At 34.4% G+C, this 15,143-nt stretch overlaps 1 protein-coding gene across 1 annotated transcript; it reads right to left on the bottom strand.

Annotated features, from left to right (window-relative positions):
• Positions 1 to 425: 425 nt before the first annotated feature.
• Positions 426 to 12,327, bottom strand: LOC144445912 (ADP,ATP carrier protein 1-like). Its single transcript, XM_078135554.1, has 5 exons — positions 12,205 to 12,327; positions 8,927 to 9,361; positions 4,915 to 5,258; positions 967 to 1,108; positions 426 to 503 (listed from the first exon to the last, which is right to left on the bottom strand). The coding sequence occupies exons 1-5, from the start codon at positions 12,325 to 12,327 to the stop codon at positions 426 to 428; spliced, it is 1,122 nt and encodes a 373-aa protein (XP_077991680.1).
• Positions 12,328 to 15,143: the final 2,816 nt, after the last annotated feature.

Genomic DNA, 15,143 nt, shown 5'->3' with positions numbered 1-15,143 from the left:
CTGTTTTCTGTAGTAAAATATTGAATTCATTTTCCTAAGCATGTGTTGAGAAGACATTGTGAAGAGCAAGCATTCTCAAATATAGAAAATATCAAGCAATTGCCTGAAAAATGTATTTATAAAAACACACAAATACCAAAATAATATTTTTTTTACCCATGATTTAATGTACTGACTTTGAAAGGTTCTTATATAAAGTCAGAATGAGATAGAAAATGATAAGTAATGTAGATGATGATGATGAGTTTGCCAAAGTTCTTCTAGTTGGTTGTCGGGAGATGTTTCAATTAATGATGGTAATGATAGTGATGATAATGGAAAGTCTGCCAAAGTTCTATTAGTTGGTTGCTGCTGGCATAAATTGATGGTTGATTTTTTCTTCACTTGGTTTTTGTAGGCTTTATGTGATGATGTCTTGGTGATGTTCATACAGCTGTGCTTGTTGGTGTATAGATGAAAGTTGATGGTATATCTTCAGAAGTTGATGTTATAACTTTAGTTGTCTGGAAGCAGTAGATGAGTATTCATGCTGGTGTTGGACATTTCTGGTTCGGTTGTATCAATCCTGTTTTTTTTTTTAATTTTCATATAATTTTTTTTTGTAGATTTTGTTGTTTTTATAGATAGATCCTTGGTAGGATATATGTGGAAGTATTGATGACGGTGGATTGGCATACATGAATTGCTTGGTAAGGTCCAACACTGGATGTTCATGGCATGATAGTTGTTGTTTTGAAGTGTAGCTGATGAGATCTTATACAGTTACTATTTGAATGATTACTGCTCCGCATTCTGAAACTGAACCTCTACTGTCTTGGTGGAACTATTCCTCTGTTTTTGTACATTTTCTTTTAATTTTTTTTTTATATTTTTTTTATTTTAAGGAGACACCCTAGAAGGGTCATTTTGGAAATATTTTAATTGAGGATAACATGACTAGATGGGTTGACTTGAGGTTCAGCTCACGGATGGTTGACTTGGTGACGGTTGTCTTGGTGATGGTTGTCTTGTGATGCCTACTGGAGTGCCACTTCTACGTTGCTGGCCTAGTCCTGATATTACCACTGTTTCTTGTCTTCTTACACGTTGAATGTTGTTGCTTGCTGCACTGTTGTTGATTACAGTTCTTATAATGTTGTACTGTACCTTTGCAGAATAGTGGTGGTGATCCTGATTTTTTTTTAATTTTTAATTTTTTAATTTTTTTTAATTTTTTATAATGTATAAGGATAAATCCTAGGTAGGATATATTAGGAAGTATTGATGGATGGTTTGGATGATGTGAATGATATGACAGGGTAAGGTACGGTACAAAGTGGTAAGACAGTGGTCTGATGTGATCTTCAGGCGATGGACTGCTTTTTGATGACTCATTTGGTATGGGCCAACAACTCGATGGTATGTTAGAAGTGGTCTTCTTGATGGAATTTACAGGCATCTAACACAGCATATTCTCTATCCAAGTTCTTATTTGGAATACATTGTAAAATTCTCTACATGAGGACTATCTTGGTAGTACATACAGTCCAAACGTTTTTTTCTCTCCATATCACAAACGACTGGTATTTTACATTTTCACTTGATGTTAATGGTTGGCTGTTGAACTGATGATAATACACAGCAAATTTTTTTCATGGTTTGGTTGGCTTTTAATATTTTTTTTTTTAGATTTTTTTTTTTTCTTCATCTCCTGACCAGCAGGAGATAAATTATTCCCTCCATCAGTGCAAGATGGTTCACTGAAACACACTTCAACAGAATGGCTGTGATGATAATAGCATTCTGGATGGTATCTGCAGTTTACTGGCTTTGATGATGTCAGCTCAGTTTCAGGAAAGGTCATATTTTCCTGGTTAAACTGGAATAAACAAATTTTTCATTTCACTTTTTATAACTAATTTTGCATGATGATGATGATGATGTACAATTAATTTCATTTTCTAATGATGGTATCTGATAAGTACTGATTCTCTCGTAACTGAAAGATGAAATAATAAGCAGTTATCTTCATGGCAGAACGGCCTTCTTTCTTCCTTTCTTTCAACTTGATGTTACTCTCTTCATTTAATTCATTCTTTCTTCATATATTTTTCATTTGTCTCATGATTCTTCGTAAACACAGAGGCTGACAAGGTCTGGACCAAATTCTTTGATGTTCAGCATACTTTCTCAATCTTTTTCTTCAATGATGGTATTTCTGTAGTATGTCCAGTTCATGGCATCAAATGTTGGTGATAATACTGATGATGTCCTAAATTTTTAACGGATCCGGATGGTGTCATACTTTTCAATTTCTATAGATGTTATACTCTTCCTTTCATTTCAAGATGGTGATGATAGCTGGTTGCCACCCCCCAGTAACAGACCAACTTCAAACTTCTTTACTTCAAATACTATTGTTATCCTACGTGTCGCGTTTGGTAGATGTTAACTTAATTCTGATCTTTTCCAGACTGACCACTTCGATTATACACTTTCTCAAGATGATGATGCTTAGCTAGTTGTAAGTCCAAAAGGCTCTGGTAAATAATCTATTGATGTGTACCTGGTACTGTGTACTGTCCACGGTGATTTACATAGCTCTCATACAGCAAATAGTTCTTTAGTGATGTTATGATATCTCCACAGCCGAAATCTTCAGAGTGAGCAAGATGTTGTCAAAGTTGAACGCATGACCTGGACCCCCCCGAGTGCAAGCCAATTGTTCGATGAATAACTGGTGCTGTTAAATTGTGGATTGTGTTTAGTATATGAGTTTCATTTCAACTGTAAGATTGGTTGTGTGGAATAATGGGTGGGGATATCCTAAAGTACTGTACGGATGATTCATCTGACAAAAGTCAAATGTCTTTTTGATGTTCTTTATCTTCTCTTCCTTGATGGTAACTTCATTACTTGTTTCACACATGTGCAGTTCACAGAATCTAGAGATGTTGTAAGATATTATATTCACTCTGATCTTCTAATAGTACTGGTATTACTAGATGTGAATGATGGATATAAGCTAACCTGTGTACCCCCCAGTAACAGGCCAACTTCTTCAGATAACCTTGATGGATAGTCTTATTTTCTTCTTGATGTCACATTTGGTAGATGTCTTCCTGATCTTATTGTCTGATGACTCCCGAGAGTAGACAGAAGAGCTGACAAGTCTTCATTAAAGGTAATTTTGCTAGGTGTTCGGATTCAAATTTGGTGCTAAGTATTCTCCATAGTGCTTTCAAAACTGGTGTCCACACAGCAAATAGTTCTTTTATTATGATATCACCACAGCCAAGATCTTCAGAGTGAGCAAGATGTTGTCAAAAATGAACGCATGACCTGCACCCCCCAGTACAAGCCAATTGTTCGATGAATGACTGGTGCTGTTAAATTGTGGATTATAGATGTAGATTGTTTCATTTCTATTGCAAGGTTGGTTGTGTGGATTGATGGGCGGGGATATCTCAAAAAAGCTGTGTGGTTGACTCATCTGACAAAAGTCAAACGTCCTTCTGATTTTTCTATCTTCTCTTCCTTGATGTTAACTAAACTTCTTTCACGTATGTTCAACACTTAGCATCAAATTTTGGTCTTGTAGCGAATCTTCACAAATTGATGGTGATAGTCCTAGTATATGTGTTAACAGGTGGTCTGCAACCCCCCAGTTACAGCCCAACCTCTCCTGATGTGCGGAGTACACATTCCTTCTTTTCATGTTGTTCTATTTTGTTGTTGTTTTAGCTGATGCCAGCGCTCTTGGTGATGTTGTCATACTTCCGAGAGTAGCCAATTTTCTTGGGTACACACTGTTTTTTTTTCATGACGAAACCCCAGGATCTGTATTCTATTTATATATGTGCAGTCTTTCTAGTAGATGATGTTTGCTTGCATTCAAGTTTGGTATAAGCGCTGTCAATAATGTTCTAAAACTCTCTCCTTTCAGATGTAACTCTTCACTGATGTTATAACTATATCCAGCTGTAGAGATCTTTGATTGAATGGGGCTAACGATATTGAACGCATGACCTGCACCCCCCAGTACAAGCCAATTGTTCGATGAATAACTGGTGCTGTTAAATTGTGGATTGTAGAATGTAGACTGTTCACAAAGTCCCCCCAACTCTGTGTTCAGCATATGAGTTTCATTTCAACTGTAAGGTTTTGTGTGGATTGGTGATTGATGGCCAGAGATAGTCGGAGAGATGATTCCAGGACGCTTCTTTCACTGCATGTAGTTGGTAACAGCAAGTCTTGATAGAATATATTACTTCAGGTGTGGTAGATGGAATGAAATATCACAGCCAGCCTGCAACCCCCCAGTAACAGGCCAACTGGAACAGATACCTGGGTGTGTAGACAGTTGATCTTATAAACTGTTAGATATTGTAGTTATGTGCAAGTGTAGATATGTTGCCTATATACCCTAACTGGACAATTGTTTGTAACGGACACTTTTTTATCATACAGTACTTCATAGTTCTTATTTCCACCGGATGGTTGCGTATCAATGTCAGATGTTTGGTTAGATACACATTTGGTGCCATGCACTGGCCATAGTACTTCCTTCCTTTACTCTAAGGTCAGCATTATGTTATAGTCTGGTATTACAATTGCTATTGTTTCCTTGATTTCAATTTCAATATAAATTTTGATCATACTGCTTTTCTGTCTGCTGTCACAGTTCTTGTCGTGAGATTGTTTTCAATGATGTTTTTTCTAATAACTGCTAATTTTCAGTTGTCAATTTCCATGCTTGTGATCTTTTCCTCTTCCCAATTCTCTAGATGTAAACTCAATTTGTTTATTTCAGCTAACTGATTTTATAGGATGGTGTTTTTACTATACCTGCAGCAATTTTGACTGGTGTGTCTAGTAGCACTGATTACTCCCCCCTCCCCCCGATGACTGGTGGACCTGCCACCGGTCACCTACATCAACAGACTTTTGATTTCGTCATACAGCACCAGGACTAGAGCGCCACCAGTGCCACGTAGGACGTTGGAGAAGGCTCCTTTGAAGAAGGCGCCAGCACCTTCATTCTTGGCGATCTTCCTCCAGCAATCGATGGTTCCCTTGTACAGGACGTCCTTACGACCACTCTGCATCATCAGCCGACGACGCACAGTATCAAATGGATATGACACAACTCCAGACAGAGTGGTTACAGTCTGAGCGACCATCCAGGAAACAAAAAGGTTGCCACGTAAATTATCAGGCAGCATACCTTTTGCTGTATCAAAGCATCCAAAGTAGGAAGCACGGTAGATGATAATACCCTGGAAACAATGATACAAAAATAACTTTATATATAATCTTTTACCTGTTTATATGAAATACATTTAAAAATTATGCCCCTTGTATTAAAAACCATGGAAAATTTGTCCATATATTTACATCAAATATTTATCAAAAATATGTAACTGGTAATGCAAACCCAATATGACCAATCACTTCATATATTTTAATTTATGGTAAATATTTATGAAAACTAGTTGCATTATTAAAACCCTCACCATAATAATGTTATCGCTTCAACCACAATAAAAACATAAGCAAAGCAAAGTATAACTCAATACAGAATTACTGAATATAGTCAATAAAATGTGGAAAATAATATTAGAAATTAAGTAGTTGTTATTTGATGGCTATCAGTCGTGAGCGGAAAACACACCTTTTTAAATAGCATTATGGACTGTAATGATTTTAATAATGATACTTTGTAGTATTTTAGTAGCTTTATCGGGTCTTTTATGTATGTTTATCTCACGAGTTTAACTTATATATACTTAATTTTATTTCAGTTCCCGATATTTTTAATTTTTAATTGTTATTGTTTGTTCAGCGCTTTTGAATATTTGTTTTAGAATAGAAAGGGCGCTATAGAAAATAGATAAATGATAAATGTTAAAAGTTAAATTTTACTAGTAATATATCCCTTATTGATCACTGGTGTTGTGTCAAGGTTTAACAGAATATAGACAAACTTATACAAAATTCATAGTATTGCTATAAAATGAATTTTACCACAATTAATAATTTTTACCATATTGCGGCACATATCTCTATACTTAAAAGTGTTCATATTGTGGAGGATTTGGTATTTATTTTGAGTTTTTATTTTATAGAACAATTTTATCATGGCTTCCTACTTGAAAAATCAATGTGAAACAACATATGCAAAGTCCAAGTTGTTTGTGACTCAATAAATTGCAAAACATTAATAAATGTGTAAAATGTGTTATTGTACGTACAAAAAGAAATTCTTTATGTTTTTTTTGTTTGTTTTTTTTTAGCTTTATCCAGCATATTGAGCCACAAACACAGATGTGGTCAATGTTGTTTCACATTTATTTTTCAAGTGGAAGCCATAATAAAATTGTTAAAATTGTTTTATAAATTAAAAAATCCACAAATAAATACCAAATCCTCATCTATATGACCACTCTAAGTGGCCATATGGATGAAAAATTGCACACACAAAAAAAAAAATGTCTTAAGAATTTAATTTTATACATACAGAAAATGATTTATAAACAAACTGAGTAACCACATAAGTATAACCACTTGCAATTATGAATGCACACAAGTAATCAAACTATTTATACATTGTGGTTTTCCAATGTATGCGGAAGTGATAGATGCATGGACTGACTGTGTGTGACATATTGATTACTTGTGTTTACCCAGTCTGTTAACAAAATCACTTGAAGTTCCTGTACAATAAAAAAACATTTTTTTTCAAATTTTCTGGTTCTTTGCAATCTATTGAGTTCTATAACTTATAAATATAGATTTGTTCTATGTTTCACCTTAATTCTATACTAAAAAATAAAGTTGCTTTAACCCCCCCTCCCCCCTCCAGAAAAGTTTCTAAATGAATGAGTTCGTGTCCTTGTCATTGAATTTTAAAGTCTAAAGAACACTGCACAAACAAAAATACATGTTAAAACTACGCTAGCTGTAACTGAGGTATTATCTTTTTCGATCTGACAACCAACAATGTATTTACTGAAAATTCTTAAAAGACCAATCATTAGACATTGTTAGAGGTCTGTTTTATCTGTAAGGCATACAAAAAATTGTGTGGTTACGATTACATTCAATCTCAAAATAGGTGGGTAGGTAGATTTTATATATTTAGATTTATTTCTTTTCCATATGTGAGTGTCTACATCTAGTTCAGATAGTTATGTTTTCCGTTGTTTTCTATATGGTCTCTGTGTTATTGGCTTCTTCTCATCAGATGTACAGCCATTTCAGATTGGAAGGACAGTTTTATATTGTCTTTTTCAGTTGCACATCCACTATTTCTTTCGAGACTTCATAATTTTTGTGACTTTCTTATTATTTTTCTTGAATATGTAAAAAAATGGTTTAGGGTCAGCGTGTAAAACTAGGTGGGGTCTGGTAACTGGAACCAAACAACTTTTTTTCATTTGGCCTAAGTACTAGTATACATGTAGTAATAAGTTGAATTGTTAATTCATTGTGGTGCCAATCTTTGGATTCAATCCCATATCAATTTGATTGGATATATTCCACCATAGTATATATACACCTACACAAATATACGTTTACCTACAGGTGATTCAATACTGTCATTCAATAAAATTATTTTTAAAAGCCTTTGCATCGTATAATCCTCAGAGTTAGCCACCCTTTAGGCAGGGAGACCTGTGAATCTATTTCGATCCTTAGGTTGAAAGGTAAAGCTTTAAAAAAATGAGTTGACTTCTCGCCACCGCCTCGAGGAAAGAAAGTACACATCAGGATTAATTCACGCTATCTAGCAGTTGGCACGCTAGCTTGGCTGGTATGGGCATGTGCATGCTGTCTAGTGTTTAGGGGACGTGGGTTCAATTCCTACACATGTCACTTTTCTTTCCTCATTTATAACAAAATTACAAGCAAGTCATTATATCAGTTTCAAAAAATGTTCGAGTTGCAGCGAGTGTAGCTTTTAAGACTTCTGTTGTCAAAATAATCAAATATAACACTTTACCATACAAAGGCATTATATTTGAGAAGGGTAAACGGGGATTTATAGAGTCCACCCTGCATGCACCAATTAAGAACAAAATACAAATTGGACACTTAGAGACACCTCAAGTTTGACAAAATAAGGGAAAATGAACTATATTAGTTAAATTACTAGAGGGCATACTTCATGTTTTTTTTCAAAGACTGATCCTACACAGCAATTGTAAATAAACTTCAACTTTGGTTAAAATGAAGAACACGATAAAAAAGAATTAGTTAAGCTGTCACTAGAGGGCATACTTCATGTTTTTCATGAGATATCTTACAGAAATGTGAGAAAATTTCAACTTTTGGTTTTTGCTTTGCAATAACTAATAACTAATAACTAATAATACAAAGAAAGTTTTTTGATTTATAAGTTGCCATATACTTCAAGTTTTCCAAGCAGCTCAAAAATTTATCGTGTTCTAAATTATGAATTTGTTCTTTTTCCCATTAAAATTATGGTATGCCAAAGTGAAAAACTATTATAGCAATACTTTCTAATCTAACTCATATAAGGGCTAGTGTCCAAATGGATGAGGTTTAGGTACTTATTTATTTTTAAATTTATAAAGCAAATTTATCTTGGCTTCCTACTTGAAAAATCACTGTGAAACAAAATATGAAAAGTCCTTGTCTGTAGTTCAATACATTGCATAAAAATTAATAAATGTGTAAAATTTTTGTCATTGCACATACAATAACAAACTTTTTTCACATTTTTCAAGTTTTTGCAATATGTTGGGTTACAAAAATAGACTTGGCCTATGTTGTTTCACATTGATTTTTCAAGTAGGAAGCCATGATAAAATTGTTTTATAATCCCCCCAAAATACCAAATCTTCATCCTTATGGTTACTTTAAGACTATATGAATACTTTATGAATATCTCTTGAAAATAAAGTTAGATCACATAACTCACCTGTACAGACACTCCAAATCCACGGTACAGTCCAAGTAATCCATCAGACTTGAAGATAGTGGAGAGACAATTGGCAAGGCCAGTAAACTGGCGTTCACCGGCACCTTTGCCGATATCGGCAGCCAGACGTGTCCTAGCAAAATCCAATGGGTACACAAAGCAGAGAGATGTTGCACCTGCAGCACCACCTGAAGCCAGGTTTCCAACAAAGAAACGCCAGAATTGCTTCTTCTTATCCACTCCTGACAAAAACAGCTGCTTGTATTTGTCCTTGAAGGCAAAGTTCAACGCCTGAGTTGGAAAGTAACGGATGACATTTGCCAAGTTGCCACGCCATAAGGATTTCACACCTTGTTCTTTAGTAACACGACTGAAACAGTCAACGATGCCCTTGTACTGTTTGTCAACAGAGATCTGGGTGGATGCTGCCTGGACCTATACATCAGAAATGAATATACAGTAAAGAATATTATTACATATGTACCACTGTGTACGTTGATCTGATGTACATTCAGAAATAAAACTGGTATTTTCACAGTTGGCTATGCAAATGAGATAAATTAAGATAAAATAGATCCTACCAATCCCTGATGAAAAAAACAAATAAATGCATTTGTTTTTAAGCACATACCAGTCACACTTTTTGAACAATTTTTTGTTGGTTCATAAAGTATTTCACTATTTTTCTTGACCACCGCAAGTTCTGAAGTATCAAATGACTATGCAAATTAGTCCCTTACCTATCGCATAACTATGCAAATGAGTCCCTCACCTATCACATAACTATGCAAATTAGTCCCTTACCTATCACATAACTATGCAAATTGTTAGGTATTTTCACTGCAAACAAGTAAATAACACTTCAACTACTTTCCGTATGTAAACATAATCGATGTTGATGTTTACTAATAATGTATTGAAGGTATTTGGTATTCTAAACGTTTCCATTGGATAATTATACACTTCTATGAAACATACTTTCATTCATGAAAATACGACAGCAGAATAAACCAAATCACGAGTGAAAATAATTTCTGTATGCCCTACCATCCATTGTGAGATCGTAGGGTTCTGTCATATACATATGTACCAGATTACTTGCACCAGAGTGTGTGCAAATAGTTTGTAATACCAAACAATCATTGTATACCTACCTGAAAATGTTCCATAATGTACATGAAAATGAATCATGTTAATATATTTATATTTTCATGTTGCCTCAGATATAACATGTGACACAATGTGAGGGCCAGAATGGGTGTTCTGTATTTCTACTACACTTTTACTGTGTTCATGTAATTAAAAATGCATACTCCGAGTCCAGAGGACACCTGATTCAAGTAATTTTCAAAGCAAAACAAAGGGTTCCATAATAAAAAAATAAAAATTCAACAACTTACATGTTCTTTTTGAAGAGTATATTTTCAAAGTGAAATTCTAATTTTCATTTATTTTCTTATCACCCATGTCAGTATGGATTACACTTCATAAAAGGGATAGCAAATTTTTGATGACATGCTTCTTTTCATTCTTTTATGTTATTTTACTAAATTTAACATTTACATATTTTGGCAATCTTTTTTTTTTTATTCTTGATTCTTTCCATTCTTTTATGTTATTTTACTAAATTTAACATTTACATATTTTGGCAATCTTTTTTTTTATTCTTGATTCTTTCCATTCTTTTGTTACTTTACTAAATTTAACATTTACATATTTTTTTTTGTTTTTTTTTGTTTTTGTTTTGTTTGTTTTGTTTTTGTTTGTTTTTTTTGGGGGGAGGCTTATATTTAGCTGGTTGATGCACCAACCAACACAGAAATAAGTATTCCTCAAAACTTTTATTTTGAAAGGGTATGAAACAATGTCACAGTCATAAGGAAGCTATCCTGTACAATCACTTTTGGATAAATGAAGTTGTGGTCAAATAACAGACCTTGTGAAACTTTAGTGTCTCACAATGCAAACCGATCAAAATTGGTGAAGTAAAAAAAAAAAGAATTACATCCACTGGTACATAGATGGGTTGATTCATACATGGAAGAAATTATATGGCGAAGTTGGTGCAAACCGCTTCAAACCCCTACAAATACTACGTTATACACCAGGCACATTTTACATTGTAAGAATTTTAATCAGATATCTCCAAAAGTAAAATGTTTATTTACTACATGTACGTCACAAAACTCTAATATAAAAAGTGAACTGTTATTAATATTAAGCCTAATAACAAAAGTTGTGTGGTTCCAGTTACCCGACCCCACCTGGTTTTTAACTGCCGACCCTAAACTTTTTTTACAAATAAAATTTGAGAGAAAAATAATAAAATAGCGAAAACTGAGAAGTCTGGCAAGAAATAGTGGATGTGGAAACTGATATCAACTTAAAAAGACAATATAAAACTGTTCTTCCATCCAATCTGCAATGCTGGGCTGGTACATCTGATGCGAAGAAACCAATAACACAGAGACCAGATGGAAAACAAAGGAAAACATAACTACCTGAACTATAGACATACACATTCTAAAATTGAGCGTAATTGGAACCACACAAATTTTTTTATGAGGTCTTAGCAAATAATGGAAGTGGGTGATACTTCCATGGTCACACGAAAATGGGATACAAAAAATGTCAGACGTCGTAATCTTTTAGAACAGTTAAACTTCGTTACACATTTTCATGTTTATTTGCAATGTTTTCGTATATTTCTTGTATTTAACATAAGAACTGTACACTTTGAGAAAGGAATATTTCACAAATTCTAAAAAAAAAAAAAAAAACCCACATGACAACCTTTGTTTCGTCATGAGGATCGACTGTGCGTCACACGGATCGTCACAATGTTGCTGTTGCCATGCGAACTACTTTACATTTTTTTTTTAAATTCAGAAAATATGTTTCAAATGGGTTCATTCTAAAGCGTACTTTGATGAGAAGTAAATACATAAACTTTCACTTTGAAGTTGCAATTTTTATCACGGTCAGTTGTGTTTTATTTTAACGTGGCAGTTGAATATTTTCACGCATTCGCAAAAGTACGCACGCGTACGCTGTGTCAGAGACTCACATCGTTGAAATGGGTGATACTTCCATGGGTCACACGAAATGTATGTGATACAGATAAGTTAAAAGTAAATAAAACCTGTGAAATTGCATTAGTCTTATGTCAAGGATGGAAAGGTTCAAACCGAGATTTTAGGGATAGTCATTCACGGGGAGGGGAAAACTAAATAAAAACAGCGCGTGACTATGCAACTGACGAAAAACTGAGTCCCTACCTGGAGAAGTAACTTCACTCGCTCGATTGGTGCTACAGCCGTCTTAGAAATAGCTGCAGCGGTACCACCGGCTGCCATATCCACAGCAAATGACCTAAGGTCGAATTTCTTGCCTTTACCCATCTTGATAGACAAATATCAGCGATATGCCTCACAAAAACAGTCAGAATTGGTATATAACAGTAGTGACTATATCCAGTTTGTAGTGAGAATATAAGAAGGAATGCTCGGTGACGTGAGAATGGACCGAAGCGCATATAACAACCTGCCGCCCTTTTGATAATAGTCCCCCCAAAATCACATAATTACAGCGCAATTTTTCATTGTTATATAAGCGGAAAGCATTCTTGACGTCAAAATATTTAATTCGGATCGCAAACTCTGTGAATTGTTGACAAACACGACCATAAAAAAGTTTTCTCAGTGCCTTATAACGTAACCATGAAATAGTCCTCCGCAAAGTTTTACGTACATGGAACACGTGATCTATGTGATCACGTGGCCGCATATTGTTCTCATTTAGGTCATCGAACTCTAAGCGCATACGCACAGTTATTGATGTAAAAACCAGTATTAAAAAGCAACAGGTACGTGAACGTGACTACGATCCCGGACTCAGATATTTCTAGATATTGAACTGAAGTACTCTTGACTTTTAGTCCAGTGGATTGGCTCAGATTTGTGATAAAACTTAAAAGCACTAAATTTGGAATGAAGATAAATACAAGAGTTTGACACACTTAAACACAGGGTACTCAGGCTCATTAGTTAGTTATGTTTGCGAAAATAAACAAACAAACAAACAAACAAACAAACAAACAAAATAAATAAATAAACAATAAATAAATGTGTAAATATTGTACAAGTGTGACCATTTCACATATACAAAAACAGTAATTCTTGTAGTTGATACGTGTAGTAATGATTTTAATTACTTTCTTGTTGGTGTTTGTATTTATTTATTTATTTATTTATTTAACTATTTATTTATTTATTATTTATTTTGTTTGTTTGTTTGTTTTTGTAAACATAACTAACTAAGCCTGAGTGCCCAGTGGCTTGTTCTTAGACTAGTTATAGGGCACTGCAGGTTAGTGTTCACTGGCCCTGTTTGATACAACCATGCCGAAACCAATAAGAAACTGCACATTCTACACTTTAAGATAGCAAGATCGCAATTTCTTGCTATAGAACTAGTTAAAAACATGGAAGTAGTGATATTTTTACATTTAAATGGAATAAACCATTTCTAAACTTACTGTGACTAGCTAGACGCAGACATACCGGCATGTGCCAATGTTCTGATGTCTGCATATGACATGGTAGCACTTCAGTTCCTTCCACTAAGACAGAATGTAGCAGGAAACTTAAATTTATTTAATCTTTCTATCTGAAAGTGTAGCATCCAACAGAGCCAGTAAACAGTAACCTTGTTATACGCTGTATTGATAATTCAACAAACTACCCGGTAGCAAGTCTCTTGTCTGTGATTCTACCAAACAACTCAACACAACTGCCAGGAAGAATGCGACTGATGAAACAACAGTGTCACAATCATAAACATTTTTTTTTTAATTTTCTATTTACATCATTTGTAATACATATCAAAGTAAAGTGTATTGTAATATATGGATACTTAATAACAAATAAAAGATTGAAAAACCAGTTACTAGATTAACACTGATAAGATCTGGTCAAACCTTGAGCCAAACAAAAAAATAAATAAACATGTACATAACTTTCCAGTGTTTAATATTTTTTTTGTTCACTGATTCATCATATCTTGTCAACACCATCAAAGATTTCAAAGGCCCACCCTGATATTAAAATTGGCCCAATGGAAGTAAACAGATAATTATGAGTTGCAATTGTTGTAAATTTTCAAACAACCAGCATTAATAAAATCTTGCCCAGAGGCAAACATGAGATATATTCTGTCATGTCATGAGTGGGCATTATCATCTGGGTGAATTGTTCATTTTTACAACTTTAGTGATATTCTGTGGATTTTTAATAGTGGATCTACAATGGGAGGATCATACAATGTCATACAAAAGTTTGTTTAGACCCCCCTCCCCACCCCCTCCTATACAAACGTTCACAAGTGTGACAACAACACAATTATATATGGTGTATAATCATGGTGAAAATGGTAGCAGTCAATCTACTATGACAAAACATGTCAAATGGTCAAGACAAAATTAACGCATGGTAAACACATCAAAATATTAACTGGACACCCAAGGCTAATGTATAACACATTAGCAGTAATTTATAATCAACATCTCAGTAGTAAAAACAAAACCTTTTATCATTGAAAGTGTCACAGTTTGCAAAATTTGGTTAAAAGTGGGAACATGAAGGTCAGCAATGACATTAACGCCAGACCTCTTCCCCCCTAAAGGAATGACGTTAATTCATTGACCTTGTGTGACATTGTGTGATCATCCTAAAAACATGTACAATACAATGACACCAGTTTTTGCACTTGCATTCTATATTCTTCTTTGGACAAATGCAACAAGTACTTAGACAAAAACTAAAACTATTGTCATTCAATGTGGTAGGTTACATATGTAGGTGGAAGTGGTTGATAGCAGTGCTTTGGTTGCGCTGATATAATGACCTTGCTCTGTCAAGATAGTGGTATAGGAACTCATGAGATAGAATGTGTTGTCACTTGAGAAAAACTAGTTTAGTTCCTACATGTACACATTACGATTACTATGATCATCTCCACTGATGTCGTCAAAGTCTTTACTCTAGCACAGAAATCTGTGCTCACCCCCAACAGCATTCTTATAAACATGACGACGTAATTGCATCCCCACATGATTTAGTGTCAGGCTGGAGGTATAGTTCTGTAGTAAATATTATTACAATTAGCAATTGTGTGAAGGTTGTAACCAATTACAAGCTCAGTAAAATAAAACACTGTT

Source organism: Glandiceps talaboti, chromosome 14 (genome assembly GCF_964340395.1).
Source record: "Glandiceps talaboti chromosome 14, keGlaTala1.1, whole genome shotgun sequence".
NCBI lineage: Eukaryota > Metazoa > Hemichordata > Enteropneusta > Spengelidae > Glandiceps > Glandiceps talaboti.
Note: the sequence above shows the minus strand (reverse complement) of the source record. Positions and strands in the feature narration are given on the sequence as shown.